At 45.8% G+C, this 16,240-nt stretch overlaps 1 protein-coding gene across 11 annotated transcripts in view; it reads left to right on the forward strand.

Moving 5' to 3' along the window:
* The first annotated feature begins 11,122 nt into the window (after positions 1–11,122).
* The window catches only part of PTPRE (protein tyrosine phosphatase receptor type E), a 182,721-nt gene continuing 177,603 nt past the window's right edge, over positions 11,123–16,240 (forward strand). For 6 of the 11 annotated variants that reach the window (XM_077945613.1, XM_077945614.1, XM_077945611.1 and 3 more), the window contains exon 1: positions 11,123–11,379. Coding sequence is in view for 4 of the 11 variants with exons in the window: in XM_077945607.1 (XP_077801733.1) it covers positions 11,568–11,660 (93 nt within the window). In the remaining 7 variants the exon portion in view is untranslated. Of the gene's footprint in view, positions 12,179–16,240 lie in introns of all 11 variants that reach the window. The other 5 variants (XM_077945607.1, XM_077945608.1, XM_077945609.1 and 2 more) reach the window with 2 other exon arrangements.

The raw sequence follows: 16,240 nt of genomic DNA on the forward strand, positions 1-16,240 counted from the left end.
TTATGTTGTTTCTATTTCAAAATTATGATTAAGGAAGAGCAATGCATGAACATCCTCATGCATGAACCTTTGTTCATATCTCTGATTATTTCCTAGCTTAGACTTCTAGAAGTGAGTCAGTCTGTGAATGTTACTGAAGCTGTTGCTACACATTGCCCAGCTGCTCATTAGAAAAAGATACCAGTCACCCGCCATGCCCTTAATACAGTGAAGGTACACACTTTCCTACATCCTCAAAACATGTATATTATTGGAAAACTTACTGTTTTTTCCATTTAAGTCTATTAATTTTAACCACACTTCTAAAGGGTGGGACAGAATTTCAGTAGTTAGTTTCTTCTGGCCCTATTCCTAGTGTGGAAAATAATTTTGTATTTATTATTGTATTTTGTATTACATAGGCCCATTACAAAAATGTATTCAAATGGAACTGGCAAGAATAAAGAAGAAAGTAGATATAATAAATAATTTATCCTAGAAGAAGTAATTGTGTTCATAGTTGGGCAAAGACTTTCACACCGATAGCTTTATGTCTTAGCTTCCTGCTGCTATAACTGAATACCCGAGGCTGGGTGATTTATAAAGAACAGAAATGTATTTCTTATGGTTCTAAAGGCTGAGGAGTCCAAGGCCAAGGGGCTACATCTGGTGAGGGCCTTCATGCTAGTGAGGACTCTGAGTCCTGAGGTGGCACAGGGCATCATGGTGGCCAGAAAGCAAGTGGGCTGACAGTGCTAGCTCAGGTCTCTCTTACTCTTCTTATAAAGCCACCAGTCCCACTCCGGAGAAAACCCATTGGTCCGTTAATCCATTAGTCCATGAAAGAATTAATACACTCATGAGGGCAGGGCCCTCATAACTCCATTGCCTCATAAAAGTGGCAACTTTCCATACTGCCACACTGAAACTCACCAATATGAGTTTCAGAGGAGACAAACATCTGGTGTAGCATCATGCACACATTTATAATAAAACCGAGTCCTACTCTATGTTCTATTTTATAATCTGCTTCATAAAAATTTCAACAAATTGCCATGGCAATCCTTTCATGTCAATAGATCACGTTTACCATTGTACAAACCAACCACAAATTATTTCTACAAACCCTTTTTGGTGGACATTGAGGTTGTTTCCAGCTTTCCACTGTTGTACCCATGATGTGGTGATACTCCTTTTATGTTCAACCTTGCTAACCTTTCTAGGATTTCCTTGAGATAAATTCTGAGAAGGAGAATTGTTGAGTCAACAAAAAATATGTGTACACTAGCAGAAAGTGTGTCCCAATTTAAATTTCTACCAACAGCATTTTGCATTAGAGTTCCCAATTTCCACAGCTTCCCCACAGCATAGTATTGCTAGTATTTTTAATCTTTCACAAGCTGGGAGACAAGAAGTAGCTTGTTGGCATTATTTGATTTTTACATGTCAGTTAGAGTTACTATATTTTAATAGGCTTATTACCCATGTGTAGTTTTACTCACACAGTTTTCTGTTTATGATGTTGGCTCATCTATTATATAGAGACGTTTTTTATTCATGACTTTTTGTACAGTAAAGACAGTAAACTTTTATCAGTTCTGTGTATCTTGTGGATATATATATATGTATACTGAAATATATTCATTGAATATATATATTCATTTTGTTATTTGCATTTCAATCATATTTATACATTTATACATTTTAAACATTATGTGTAGATATTTTACTGGCTCAAGTTAAAAATGTCTATGTAACCAAATATTTCAGTCTTATACTTTATACTTTCTGGATTTGGTATCCTAACTCAACAGTTATTAAGGCTATTTACATATCAACTCAAGTTTGTGTGAAACAGAAAAGTGATTTTTTTTTTTTTTTTTTTAAGATACAGGATTATTTCACATTACCCAAGGCGAGGTGACAATGAGAACTCAGGAAATTACTAGAACCAGAATTTCTGTTGTCTTCTCTGCTCCTTACTGCATATCTGTTTCATTTCCTGGGTCTTTTTCTAATATTAAATTTTATCTTTGCTGCTATTCTATTGCTGTCTTTTATTTAGTTTTTCCTTTTCTAATTTTCTGAAATGAATGTTTTATTTTCTTATTTTGTTTTTGCGTTAATAAAATATTTAAAACCATGAATATTTCTCTCTCTCTCTCTCTCTCTCTCTATATATATATATATATATATCTTTGGCTAGGTTCCATAGGTTTTTATATATGTAAATCGGCATTTAACATCTTTAAATTGCATTTTTTATTTCCTGTTTGTTGAGGACAAAGTTTGTAAGATAATTGTATGATAGCATTATTTCTATTTTGGTTATTTGTTTCCAGTTTTCTATAATTTTTAATCAAAGAATGTGATCTTAAAATATCTACTCTTATGGTTTTATTGAGATTTTATTTGTAGACAATTTATAATCAATGCTTACAACATTTTATGTCACTCTATGCTATTCCATTTAATGGATTTACCCTCATTTATTTAATGATGTTTCATTTTGGCCATTTTGGATATTATTAAATTTTTTGCTTATATAAATTTGCTTGAATACAGATCATTAACTATATCCTTAAAATCTCAGGAGAATTGCTGACTCAGATAGACATTTTTAGATTTATTATATTAAATACAGATTGACCCCAAACTGGCTTGCAATTCATAATCCCACCATAAATGTAGGAGAAAGCCCTTTTTTCTCTAGCACTGGAAAATGTTTGTAATTTTACATGAAATATTGCTTTAAGTTACCATTCTATGGTCTGCTTTTCTGTCACTATAGTTTTGGCTTTTCTATAATTTCATAAAAATGGTATATTATAGTAAGTAGTCTTCTGTATCTGACTTTATTTTTTAGATTCATCTAGATATAGACACACATTTGTTGATCCACTCAGCAGTTGATGGACATTTTGGTAGACTCCAGTTACATCGATACATTATATTTGTTAAGAGGAAAGCTGTTATGCATTTGAGTACAAGTCTATGTGTGGATACCTGATTCCTTTTTCTTGTGTAAATAAATAAGAGAGATATTACTGGAACATGGTAAGTGTATATTTAACATTATAAGAAACTGACAGACTGATTTCTCAAGTGGCTGTTCTACTGTGCATTCCCACAAGAGATGTATGATAGTTTCAGTTGCTCCATATCCTCACCAGCACTTGCTATTATAAGTCCTTCAAAATTTGTCATTATAATGAGTGTTTACTGATATCTCACTGTGGTTTTTATTTGCATTTTGCTAATACTAATGATATTGGACATCTTTTTATGTGTTTGTTTGCCATTCATATACTTTATTTGGTGAAGCCTCTGTTGACATCTTTTGTCCATTTTCTTATTGATTTGTCTTCTTTTTGTTGAGTTGTAAGAATTCTTTATATTTTACACTCAAGATACAATGTTTATTAGATATATGTTTTACATATATCATATATGTATTAGATATATGTTTTACATATATCATATATTTATTATATGTCTTGCAACCATTTTGTTCCAGTATCTGGGTTGTTTTTTCATTTCCCTAACAGCGTCATTGAAGAGCAAAATTTTAAAAATTTGGTGAAGTCTCACCAATTTTTTCATTTTATGGAATATGGTTTAACTATTATATTTAAGAATTTTTTGCCTAATCCAAGAGCACAAAGATTTATTTTCCTGTGTTTTGTTCTAGAAATTTTATGCCTTTAGGTCTTATATTTAAGGTTATAGTCTATTTCGAGTCAATTTTTGTACATGATACGAGGTAAGGGCTGAGGTTCATTTTTATGCGTGTGGCTAGGATGTTGTCCCAGTTTGGTTTCTTGAAAAGATTATCCCTTCCCTGATGAACTGCCTTGGCGTCTTCTTTGAAAATCAGATGACCATATCTGTGTAGGTCTCTTTCTGGATTCTCTATTAAGAGATCTTTCTTTCCAGTCCTGTGTAAGCTCCAGGAATTGTTTGTTACTCGGCTTTGCCATGGCTCCCTGCCTGGTCTCCATAGCTTCCTCTGAGGTATGTGCCTCAGCACTCAATTAATGATTCCAGGGATCCCTCTAGATTTCTACAGCTTCCCTCTGCAGCTCTCTCCTCTCCAGCACTCACCACCAATCCTAGCACTTTGGCCTCCTCAAACCTTGGTTTCTTTCTGTTCAACTCCAGAAGACCATTGGCTTCTTTCGTTTCCCCTTCTGCACCATAACCTGGAAATTTCCTCCTTGAAAACTTCCTGGGGCAATTGTCAGTCTTACTTCACGTGTTTCTTTTATCTCAGGAATCATGGCCTTGTGCTGCCTGATGTCTGATGTCTATTATAGAAACCATTCCTTCATATATTATTTTCTGTCTTACTAATTTTTTAAGACTATAGGGCCATTCTGGCCTTCTTATTCCATCACAGTCCAAGAAGGTAGTCAGCCTTCACTGAATGACCACACAGCTGTCACATTTTCTTTCCCTTAGAATTTTGTAGCTACCACTTTATTGTCTTTTTGCACTGAGCGTTGCTGTTGAAGAGTCTGAGGCCAGCCATATTTTTTCTCTCTGTATGTGACTGAGTTACTCTGATAGCACGGTTATAAGAGTCTGTTTGTGAAGTGCAGCCATACCCACCTAAATTTTGTTTAGATTATTCTGGTTCATTTTATTCTCCTTTCATGTAATTTCTCTTTTCAATTTGCATATTCAGTTTATTACAGAAACATTTTTCTGTGTCATATTTCTAAATTGTGTGTTCCACTTGTTGAAATTTTACTTGCAGACACACAACTTATCCTCGTATTGGGTTGTCTTTGACCTTCATATCCACTATCCACCCTCTTGTAATTGCTTTATTCCTTTTATATTTTTGCTGTCTATTCACTGTGACTTTCTTCCACAATGATAATTCATTTTTAGCTAAAACTTTTTCCAACTTATGTATTAAATCTTAAGTTATATGGCTTGGACTCTCAACTGGTTTTCTTTGAAGTTTTCTTTTAACTTATCTCTGTTGTTTTATATCTCATTATTAGTCCCTTGTGTAACTGAATCTTTCTTATTATAAGTAAGTTCTTACATAGCATAATACATGCAGAGGAAACTGCTTCCGCCCATTGGATTGGATGTTTTCCAGCCTGAGGTGTGCTTACCCTTTCTTTTCTTTTCTTCTGCTATGTTGGTGTAGATCCCATTGGATTGGATGTTTTTCCAGCTAGAGGTGTGTTTACCCTTTCTTTTCTTCTCTTTTGTTTGGGTAAATCCTAGGGTATTTCTTTTCATCTTGCTTAGTTTAACATGAGCAGTTCTATGCAACCATTGGTTTATACGAATCCATGATTAGTGAGTTCCCCTGACATCCTTCTTACCTTATCTGGGGCTAATTTGTCTTAGCTTCTCCATGCATCACTCTTTGACTGGATGGTTTTCTATCATTTTTTTCCTAAATACATCCAGGAGGGAAAAAAGTGTACAGATCTTTGCCAAACATGTAAGTCAGATTGGCTTAAGCTCACAGAAGTTTGGGGTGAGGGAAATCTTCCATGTGACATGATGCAGGGCTTCCAAGAAGGTTTCCAGGACATCATTTTGCTCTTTCTGCATCTCTGGGTTGCGTTTCTCTTGGCTCTGCTCCCAAGTTCATGGACTTGGATCCTCATTCAGAACTTTTATCCTCTCAGCTTCAAGTTTATTGCAAGAAAGAATCGTATGCCTCTCCCCTAGAAATCTCTCAGCATTTTACTGGCTCTAATGCTGCCACACACCCACACACCTAGAGCTGGACAGAAGCAGGGAGATGTCTTGTTGTGTTGTAATTAGGATTACTGCTGAGTTTGGGGAGGCAGAATCGATGATCTTGCTTCTACAAGCTCTTAGCTAATCAGAATCTCCATGCAGTCAAGGACCTTTTCTAACTAGGCTTGGTAATTGCACAGGGCATGGCAATGGGGACTATCTTGCCCCTCTCCTCAGAGTAAGAGGCAGCCTGAGACTCTGCCCCCGAACAGGAACTTCCTAAGGGATGGGCTAGGGCAGACTGAGTCTGGGTGTGCATAAAAGGAAGGTGATGTCAGAGCCTGTGATGAAGAGGCCTCTGCAAGTTGAAAACAGTCTAGAATACGAAGCCCTCACTGCCATGCTTTAGGAAATGAAATATGTAAAAACTAAATTTCTATTGTGCTTAGTAACTGCTAAGAAATAAATATCTGTATCTCATTCTTAGGAGAGCTTTCCTTAGTGCTGTATTATGTCTCATTACCAACTTTTTCCTCAATTGCAAGAGCAAACTGAGATTATATACCAGGTGGAAACTAGGTGAATAATACATCATCCTACCAGTGATAATGTTCTGTGGATTATGAACTTCACTGTGAGAAATAAAGAATTTATGTCATAAGTCTTATCATTTCTCAAGTTAGAGGAAAAATATCCTTTTGCCAAAGTATAGATATTTCTGAGAGTCCTGTGATTTTTGAGTGAGGAACACGAGTGTATTCAATGCATTATGAGATCATCTGAAGCAGGCCATGGAAGGCGCCGGTCATGGTGGTGCATGCCTGTAGTCCCAGCTACTCAAGAGGCTGAGGCAGGAGGACTTCTTGAGCCCAGGAGTTCAAGATTGCAGTGACCTATGATCACACCACTGCACTCTAGCCCGGGTGACAGTAAAAGACCCCATCTCAATGAATAAATACATAAAATAAAATAAAACAACACTGAGACACATTTTTATCAAATTTCTTGAAAACAGTGATAAGGAGAAGATTTTAAAATCAACTAGAGGAAAAGGGTACACCACCAAAACTACTGATAATAAGCAATAAAGGATAAATCTCAGAAAGAGTTTGCTGCCTAAAAGAAATTAGAAATAACATACTACATGATTCCATTTATATGAAGATACAGAGTAGGTAATACTACCTGCGGTGATAGATTTCAGAATAATGGCCATCTTTGGCAAGAGTCGGGAGATTCTATCGGGGGAAGAAACATCAAAGAACTTTCTAGATTGATGGAAATGTTTACTGTCTTGAGAGGAGTATGCATTTCACTAGTTTATACACTTGTCTTTACTCATTGGCATATCCCTTAAGATCTGTACAATACATGTGTACTATTCATCAGTGAAAAGCAATTCAAGAAAAATAAAAGAGTTCAAATGTGGTAAGGATCTGGGGGAGGGCCTAATTATTGTTTTTTTCTGGGTGAGTAGAGGAATCTTCCAGCAAAAAGACCTGTCCTCTTGATTTCAGTAATTGTTAACACTTGGGCATAACTTGGAAAAAGAGGAGGAGAGGGAAGAATAGTTGGGTAATGTAAAAATAGATAGTTCTGAACCTATTCATTATTCAATCTGGTACATCCTAGAGATCAGAATAACCATCCTGACTGTGGTTACTAAAAGTTACCTCTTGGTGGGGACAGGTCCTGAACAAAATCATTGAAGGACTCTGGTGTTGTCTCAGTGTATTAGTCTGTTCAGACATACGTGAGACTGGGTAATTTACAAAGGAAAGAGGTTTAATGGACTCACAATTCCGTATGGCTGGGAAGGCCTCACAATCACCACAGAAGACAAAGGAGGAGCAAAGGCACATCTTACATGGCGGCAGGCAAGAGAGCATGTTCCCTTTATAAAGGGAACTGCCCTTTATAAAACCATCAGATCTCGTGAGATTTATTCACTATCATGAGAACAGTATGGGGAAAACCCACCCCCATGATTCAATTGCCTCCCATAGGATCCCTCCCACAACACATGAGGACTACGGGAACTACAATTCAAGATGAGACTTGGGTGGGGATGCCGCCAAGCCACAGCACTCCGTTTTCCCTTCCTTGCCCTGCCCCACAGCCAATCAATGATCAAGAACTGCTTTTTTTTTGGCCGGGCACGGTGGCTCAAGCCTGTAATCCCAGCACTTTGGGAGGCCGAGACGGGCGGATCACGAGGTCAGGAGATTGAGACCATCCTGGCTAACACGGTGAAACCCCGTCTCTACTAAAAAAAAAAATCAAAAACACTAGCCAGGCGTGGTGGCAGGTGCCTGTAGTCCCAGCTACTCAGGAGGCTGAGGCAGGAGAATGGTGTAAACCCGGGAGGCGGAGCTTGCAGTGAGCCAAGATCCCGCCACTGCACTCCAGCCTGGGCGACAGAGCAAGACTCCATCTCAAAAAAAAAAAAAAAAAAAAAAAAACCCTGCTTTTTTTCCTCCTAAGGCTGAATAACTTTATGAGAATGTTTCTGTATGATGTTTAAAAGCAACTTCTTATGTGCTTTCCACACATTGATTTGCCTTTTTTTTTTTTTTTTTTTTTTTTTTTTGCTTATCCTCCTAGACAGTATTCCTGGCCTCAGCATTTTAATTTTAATTGACATCTATTGGGCCCTCTAAGCGTGATGGGCAGTATCTGATTTTCTGCAGAGAAACCCAAAGGCCCAGTCCTCAAGTAAAACAGAAGACAAGACAAGTAATTGCAGTTAATATCAATAATTGCAGGAGCACTGCCTCAAGCTGTGTTTTAGAGGAAAGGAGCTAAATGGTTGGGTGTAGGGGAGGCCTGGGGAGAGCAGGCAGATGGCCAGCCGCTGACTGGCCTGAGACAGGATCAGACAGCCAGTGTGCCAGGGAGCTAAGAGGACTCTGTGGACTCAAGAAGGGCTCTAAAAGATGAGGGTGGTGAGGTGTTCAGGAGGGCAAGAGGCGGGTGAGCTCCTCAAAGCCTGGGAGGAGGATAGGGGAATTGACTCTGATGTCAACAGGGACCTTGAGCCTATGAGAGGCAAAATGAAGATGGTGAAGAAGGATGAAGGGCTTCCCTGTGGTAATCAACAGGGCCCTGGCACAAACACCTCTGAAAACATGCTTCTGTGTGACAATGATGAATGCCTGTAGACTTTAGAAAGAGCTGAGAATTTTTGGGGTCCAGCAGAGAAGATATTATGAGGAAAGAAGAGCCATCTGCCTCCCCATCATGTTACCAAGGCTGTTCACTTTCCAATAGCAGATGTCTGACAAAGGCAACTTGTTTCTATCTTCTTAGCTCACAGTCTCTGCCTCCTCAGCCCTGCAGCGTTAACAAGCAAAACTGTGCTTAGCAGAGCTTTGTAATTATGGCCTTCATGTACATAAGCCTGGCTCTGCAGACCACAACAGCAGAAAAAGCCAAAGCCTGGTGACGTCATGGGCTACCTGGCCCCACCTCAACCTGGGCTGTTCCTTGGAGATGCACTCAGGAGGGAGCCGCCCACCCTGCTGGGCTCTGAAGTGACCAGGCTGTCTGCTGCTGCTAACTGGGGCCCATCCTCCCTTGCTCTAACAGCCCAGACACCTTCAGTGAGCACCTCATGGCTACTGAGGTTGCTTTAGGAGCTTGAGTCTGAGGAGCCATGGAGATCAGCAGAGCCTAGGCTGCTGGAGTTTACAGCCGTGGGGGTAGGGAAAGAGGGCATGACAGACACCAAAGGAGCAAATAAAGCCACAAGTAATTCCAAACTGTGATGGGGGCTGTGGAAGAGAGTGGCAGAAGAGATGGGTGCAGGGTGATCTTCCAGAAGCCACCAGTAAGAAGGAACCAAGTGCATTGGTTGGAGAAGCCCCAGGCAGGAAGGAGCTTGGCTCTGGCACTGAGAGAAAGGAGCCGTGGTTGGAGCCCAGCGGGCAGGGGTGAGAGGCTCAGAGCAGCCAGGAAAGTCAGGCAGGGCCTCGTGGGAGTTTGGATTTTATTCTTCATGGAGGCTTTTAAGCAGGGGGCTAGCAGGACCTGGTTTCCACTTTGTGAGGTGCCCAGGACCAAGTGTGAAGAATGGATCATCTGGGAGAGTGGGTGGGAAGCTGGGGAGCCACTGCAGGCTTTGGAGGGGTACAGGCAGTCACAGGAGGGAAGGGCGAGATGCATGGAGAAGCCGGTGGGAAGCGGACTTGGGCCCTCTGGGAGGTGGACTGGAGGTGGGACATGGAGGCAGGGATAGGGACGACTGCAGAGAAACCAAGTAAGAGCAAGAGGCAGGTCTGAGACAGCAGGAGACAGCCAGGAGGAGCTGAGCTTGCAGGAGAGGGCCCCAGAGCGATGCTGTTTAGAGAGTTCCCATGCGGATGGTGTTTAAAGGTTTGGGGCTAGAAAAGGCCCCCAGGGACAGAAATGGGCAGGGCAGGGCAGGAAGGTGGAGCTCAAGTTCTCCACCGGTTTCGCAGCTCTCTGGCCCCTGTGGAGGGGAAGTCCCACTCTGGGCAAGTCACCTGCTGGTGGCCTCTGCCAGGAGGTGCCCATTGCTCTGCAACCTTTGGGGTCTGTAGCTCTGTCTAAACAGACTTCAAGTATGCTAAGAGTCGTCGGCTAGCAAACGGTGCAACGTGGGGTAACACACCCTAAGTGCCACTTTCTCCCCATTCATTCATTCATTAGCCTAATGAGCTGGGCCCCTACCACAGAATGCAGCTTCCCTCATGAGGGTTGGGCCGTGGCCCCACCCAGAGGGCACGACACAAAGGTTCAGAACCAAGATGCCACCAATGTCCTTTCTGCTCCTCCCAGGGAACTGCCTTTTCTCTGAAACCTCCCTAAATAGCCTGAGTGAAATCCCCTGGAAGAAGTCGGCTAGACAGCAGGCCCAGTGCCTGACTCGGGCGCTCCTCTTTCTCTTCGTGCGTTTTTAACTTTGACAGATGCTGCCTTAAGGACAAGCGAGTCCTCTTCAACATCCCCCAAACAGGCGCCTTATCCCCACCTCTTTCCTGAGGAGGCCACCAGGCCCAGCGACCTCCCAGCTCTCCCAGCTTCCTCGCACCAGAAGCGCACGGGGTGCCCTGCGAGTCCCATACCTGCTGCAAGACCAGGGCGAGTCCCCAGCCAGGCCACTTCCTGGTGCACAGGGATAGGGCAGGGAGAGGCAGGGCCTTGCCTTTGCTCTCCTCCAGGTGTGAGTGCCTGCCATAACTTGACCCTCTACGCACCTGGGTCCCGGCGGAGGGGCTGGGCCAGGCCTCCCCGGAAGGGGCACCGGCCTTGGGTAAACGGACACCCACAGTGCCTAGGTGCTCTCAGGGCAGGGCCTCAGGGCCATACCCGCCGCGCAGGTGGGGCGGGCGCCCTGGATGCGCTCCCCGCGCCGGGCACCAGGCGTCGCCCCCGCTCCTCTCAGCGCCCGGGCCCCCGCCCCCGCCGCGGAGCCGCAGCCGGAGCTGGAGCCGAGGCGGCGGCGGGACCCGGCCGGCCGGACAAATTTCCTGCTCCGCTGCGGACGGCGGGCGGCAGGAGCCGGCGCGAGCGGCTTCAGGAACCCACGGCCTCTGCGCGTCCCCGCGACCCTTCTTCGCGCCCGGCAGGCACAGCCGGGCGCCCCGGAGGGCGGCGGGCGGGCGCCCGGGAGATGCAGAGCCGCCGCGGCAGCGAGACCTGCGCGACCGGACCGGCCCCCCCGAGGTGAGCGCGCGCGTGCGGGCGGGGACACTGCGCTCCTGTGGGGGACCGTGCGCCCCGGGCGGCCCGAGCAGGCCGGGGACGCTGCCTCGGCCGCCGCCGCGGGAGGGAGGGGCCTCTCGGAGGCTCAGAGTCCCGACCCTGTCCCCGCCGCCCCCGCGGCGCGCCCAGTACCAGCGGCTGGGGACCGCATGACGCCCGACCCTGGCCCGCGGCGCGTACCCTCACCCGGAGTCCCCAGCCCAACTTGGCGACCACAGTGGCAGTGCTCACGCTCCCTCTCGGTAAACAGGAGGAGGGCGCGCGTGTCTGCGGGTGGCGACAGTGCGCGGGGGCCGGCGGCAGGGCGGCGTACGTGAAAGCGGGCGACACCGAGAGGGGGTGCAGGCCTCGCGTGGGGGGCTGCGCGCACCGAGGCTGTAGGCTGGCGCCTTTGAAGAAAGTGGCTCGAGTTGTGCCAACTCCGGGAGGGGCCGGCGCGCTGCCAAGATGCTGCCCCACAGCCAGGCGCCCGCGCCTTCCCAGGGAGGCGGGCAAGCGGAATGCAGCAGCCGCGCGGGGTCGGAGATGCGGCGGGGAGACCCTGGCAGGTGGTCCAGGCCGGACTGCCGCGATTTGCAGGGTCGATGACCTCCCAGGGCTCTTGGGCACAGAGGCCAGCGCGGTGCCAATTCTGAGCGCTCTCGGGACCATCTGGGGAAGGCCAGGCAACCCACAGGATGGGGAGGCAGAGCCAAGCCGGATGGAGACCGCGCTGGACCTGACCTAAATTCCTTCCAGGCATGCAAACCTTTCCAGAAAGGTTAGCCAATTATACTTGCAGAATTATGATATTGATTTGTCTTGAGTCGTGACCATTCCATCAGAGTTTCAATCCAGGAAACTCAAAGAAAGAATATAGTTCTCTGCTTGTATTTTAGTGTGAATGAGCGTATGGGTGAGTTGAATGAACACCAGCAGAGTGATCACGTGATCCAGAAATTACTGTGTCCGTGTCCAGTCAGCTCTGCCTTTGGCCCCAGGTACGCCTTGACCCAGGGCGTCTGGAGGTCTTTGTGTCCCAAAGATGAATGAAGTTCTGCCTCTGCACACTAACGACTCTTGCCCATTTAAACTGTGTGTAGGGGTGGTGGGGGTGGAGGGGTGTTTCCAAAACTGGGAGGCTAGGCCAGAGGAGGGCCTGAAATGGTAGGGGCCAGTGGCTGCGCAAGCATCTGACCACCACGGTCACTCGGCCAGCATGGTATGGGCAGAGCTCTGTGGTATGAACAGGGTTGGGGTCTGTACTTACCAAGCATAGGCTCTTGGCATTTGGGGAGCAAAAGGTCAGAGGTGAGGTAGAGCAGGCCCAAGAGGTGGGGGCTGCGCTGTCAGTGAGAGGGGCCTGAACGCAGCACCCAGCCCTTCCCAGACAAGGCCCTGCCCCTGAACGTGACCTTGGGGGCCAAGATTTTTGTTCATTGATGTTGGTGATGCCTGTGAGTCACCACCGCCCCCTCCCTGCTCCAACAGACCGTTCCCATGTGGACAAGAGCTAGGAGCTAGATTTGTCTCTGGAAAAGGTCAGGTCACTGGATGTGTCCAGATGGCTTGGGACTTAGTCATACACTCCCTCATCAGTTCCAGTCAAACCAGTTGAGGGCAGTGGATGAGGGCATTGTTGTCTTTATGTGTGATACTTCTTGGAGGCCCTGGGTGGACACAAAGTGAGGATAATGCAGAAAGCCATACAGAGGCCACCTCTCATTTCTGTGGGGGCCACCCAGCTGAGAGAGACACGCTCCCTGTGTCAGCACCCCCACCTCCACGGAAGCCTGGAGGAGGTCCTGAAGCACCCTGCCCTCATGGGAGCCCCCTCTTCTCCAGGGATGCATGTGTGCAAACCATTGTCCCTGAGAGTAGATGTGGCTGTGTATGTACATCATTGACCCTGAGAGGAGAGGTGGCTGTGTGTGCAAAACATTGTCCCCGAACCCCAGTAGAAGATGCAGTCACAGTGGGGGTGATGGCAGATGCATCAGTTTCAACTCGTGAAAGTATGCTTCTCCCAGACGTGCCTCAGTGGGTCCACTGTGCTCCATTTCCACCACCAGTAGCCTAGTCTAAGGTGCACCACTGATCCATATTCCCTCCCTGAAGGCTAGAGGTGTGTTTCTAGGCCCGGCCACTCCTCTGCAGTTCTCCGCAGCTGCCCACTTGACATTTATCCCTGGGATATCAAATGCCGCTTGACTCAATGTGTCAGAATCAAACTTGTGATCTCTCATCCCCTTCCAGTACTTTCCCAGTGTTGTCTTTATCCATCCAATTTCACCAGCCTCCATGTTGCTTCTGAAATATATGCCAGACTATAGTTTCCATGAAGAGAGGACAATATTGTATCTCCAGTGCCCAGCCATGTACTTGCCAGTGGAGCCTTGAGGACTACTGGCCATGGATGAACAACTTGGAAGTGAGATCTTCCCGAAGTACATGTGCTGATGGAGCAAGCATGTGTCTGTTGCGTGGATGTTGTATGGTTGATAGGCAGCCACACATTTTTGCCGATGTGGATGGGCATGGTCCATCCAGGGGTCATGTGGCCAGCCCTTCTGGAGATGCTGGACTCACCTGCTAAAATGACTGTTGGCTTGGACCAGAGACACCCCAAGTGACCTCCCAGGGAGGCAGGCTTGGGAGCAGAGAGGGAACAGGATCGAAGCTGCCCTGTATTCCCTTGCTAGACAAGTCTTTTTCATTCATAATGTCTGAGTCACCCTTACAGAAGTTCTGTTGCCAAAGCAGGAATGAATGTATCCATTAGGGTAAGACTGGCCTTCTTAATATTTGAATATCACTTGGGAAAAAAAAAATTACAGTTCTAAGAACATCTCTAGTTTTTCTTTTGGCTTTTTTCCTGCTGAACCAATGGCTTTGTCTTCCATGAAGCTCCCAAAGCTTTCCAGATCCCAAGACTCAGCTCCCTGCTCTCAGTCTCCTTCCCCTTTATCTCCATCTTAGGAACTCCTACCCATACCTCAAGGTCCACCTCAAAAGTCTCAGTCTCCACAAAGCTTTCCTGGCCCCCCGACCTGAGAGGAATCTCTCTTACTCTTGGTTCCATAGAACGTTATTTGTGCCTGTCCTAAAGCACTTACTGGACTCGATTTTGATTTCCAGTTCACTTGCTCAAGTAGTTTATCTCCTCCACTAGGCAGCCAGTGCTTTAAGGGTGGAGGGTGTGTCCCTGAGAGCTTGTACTTTGGGTTCATTCAGTCAAATTCTGACTCTGGTGCGACCTTGGCTAAATGACTCAAAATGTAGACTTCAGTGTTCTCTTCTCTAGAATGGGAGTCATCATTGCTACTTCCCAGGGCTGCTGCTGTGAGGGGAACATAGGATACATATAACTGACAGGCCACATGGCTGGTATGCAGTAAATTGTGGTTATCTTTCCCCTACAACCTCTAATGCTGTGCATTGCACATGTAAGAATCAATGAAGTTTGAGGCCGGGTACAATGGTTCACACCTGAAATCCCAGCACTTTGGGAGACCGAAGCACGCAGATCACTTGAGGCCAGGAATTCCAGACCAGCATGGGCAACATGGTGGAACTCCGTACCAAAAACACACAAAAAATTAGATGGGTTTGGTGGTGCACACCTGTAGTCCCAGCTACTCAGGAGGCTGAGGTGGGAGAATCATCTGAGCCTGAGAGGTCAGGGCTGCAGTGAGCCATGTTCACACCACTGCACTCCAGCCTGGTTGACAGAGTAAGACCCTGTCATGGAAAAAAAAAAAAAAAAAATCAATGAAGTTTGAATGAATACATGAACCAAGCAAAAACCATACGAATAGATACCTTTTGTGAATCATCCAGATTGGTAAGTCAAATCAGTATGGTGGTGACATGCTAAATAACTTTATTTTTTGCATGACAATCTAAATGATTATTATGTAAATTTTGTGTGATGAAGTATTTTAATACCATAATGTTATCACTTACCATGAAGGCCATCATTCTTCAATATTCACCATTGACTCCAGTGATCGATGAGGCAGAAATGCAACTTGCTATGCACATTAACCAGGCTCGTGGCCTGAATGAAACCTGGCTGCGTGTGAGGCACTGCAAAAGCAAACAAAACCCGGCCCTGAGAAGCAGTGTGGCCTAAAATGAGGTGTATGGAATCAGGGTAAGAGAGCAGCTTCTAGACCAGAACATAAAGCTAGGAAGCTGTGGCCAACCCTAGAAACTCTCAGAACTTCACTTTGCTTATCCAAAGAAAGGGGCTATCCTGGGCCGTCTCTGAGCCCCTCACAGCTGCCACACTTCCGCCCGATTTCACCCCTCCTCACCACTGGGCAGGAAGGGCTGCTGACTCTGTACAAGGCTGGATCCCAGGCAGGGAGGCCGCCTGTTTCTTGGCTCAGCACTTGGGCCACATGTCTCCCTGCTCTGGACACCAAATCTAGAGAGAGAGTGAGGAGAGGCCTGTGGGTACACGTAGCACGCTGCCAATTTTAGGTTCTGGCCCTGGACATACCAAGAGTTTATTTTGGAGGATTAACTTCTCATTATTTTGTCACTAGGATTTTCTTTTTCACCAAAAGCAGAGTGCTGGGTGATATTTCAGATGGTTGGGATTTTAGATCATCCATACCTGAGGCAATAGGGGTTGATCGAATGTTACTAATCCTTGAGCAGACACAGATGAGCAGTTGTGGGGCCGGTCACTGCTGGATGTGGGCTAGGAGACCCCTGGTTTGGGGCTTATGAAGGCAGCCTCCTTTTCTTCCCTGGGATCTGGCTGCTGTTCTCCCAGTCATACCCATCATGGTCCGCCCCGTCCAGGTGTTCCATGTGAGGAGTTTTGATGTGG

Source organism: Macaca mulatta, chromosome 9 (assembly GCF_049350105.2).
Source record: "Macaca mulatta isolate MMU2019108-1 chromosome 9, T2T-MMU8v2.0, whole genome shotgun sequence".
Taxonomy (NCBI): domain Eukaryota; kingdom Metazoa; phylum Chordata; class Mammalia; order Primates; family Cercopithecidae; genus Macaca; species Macaca mulatta.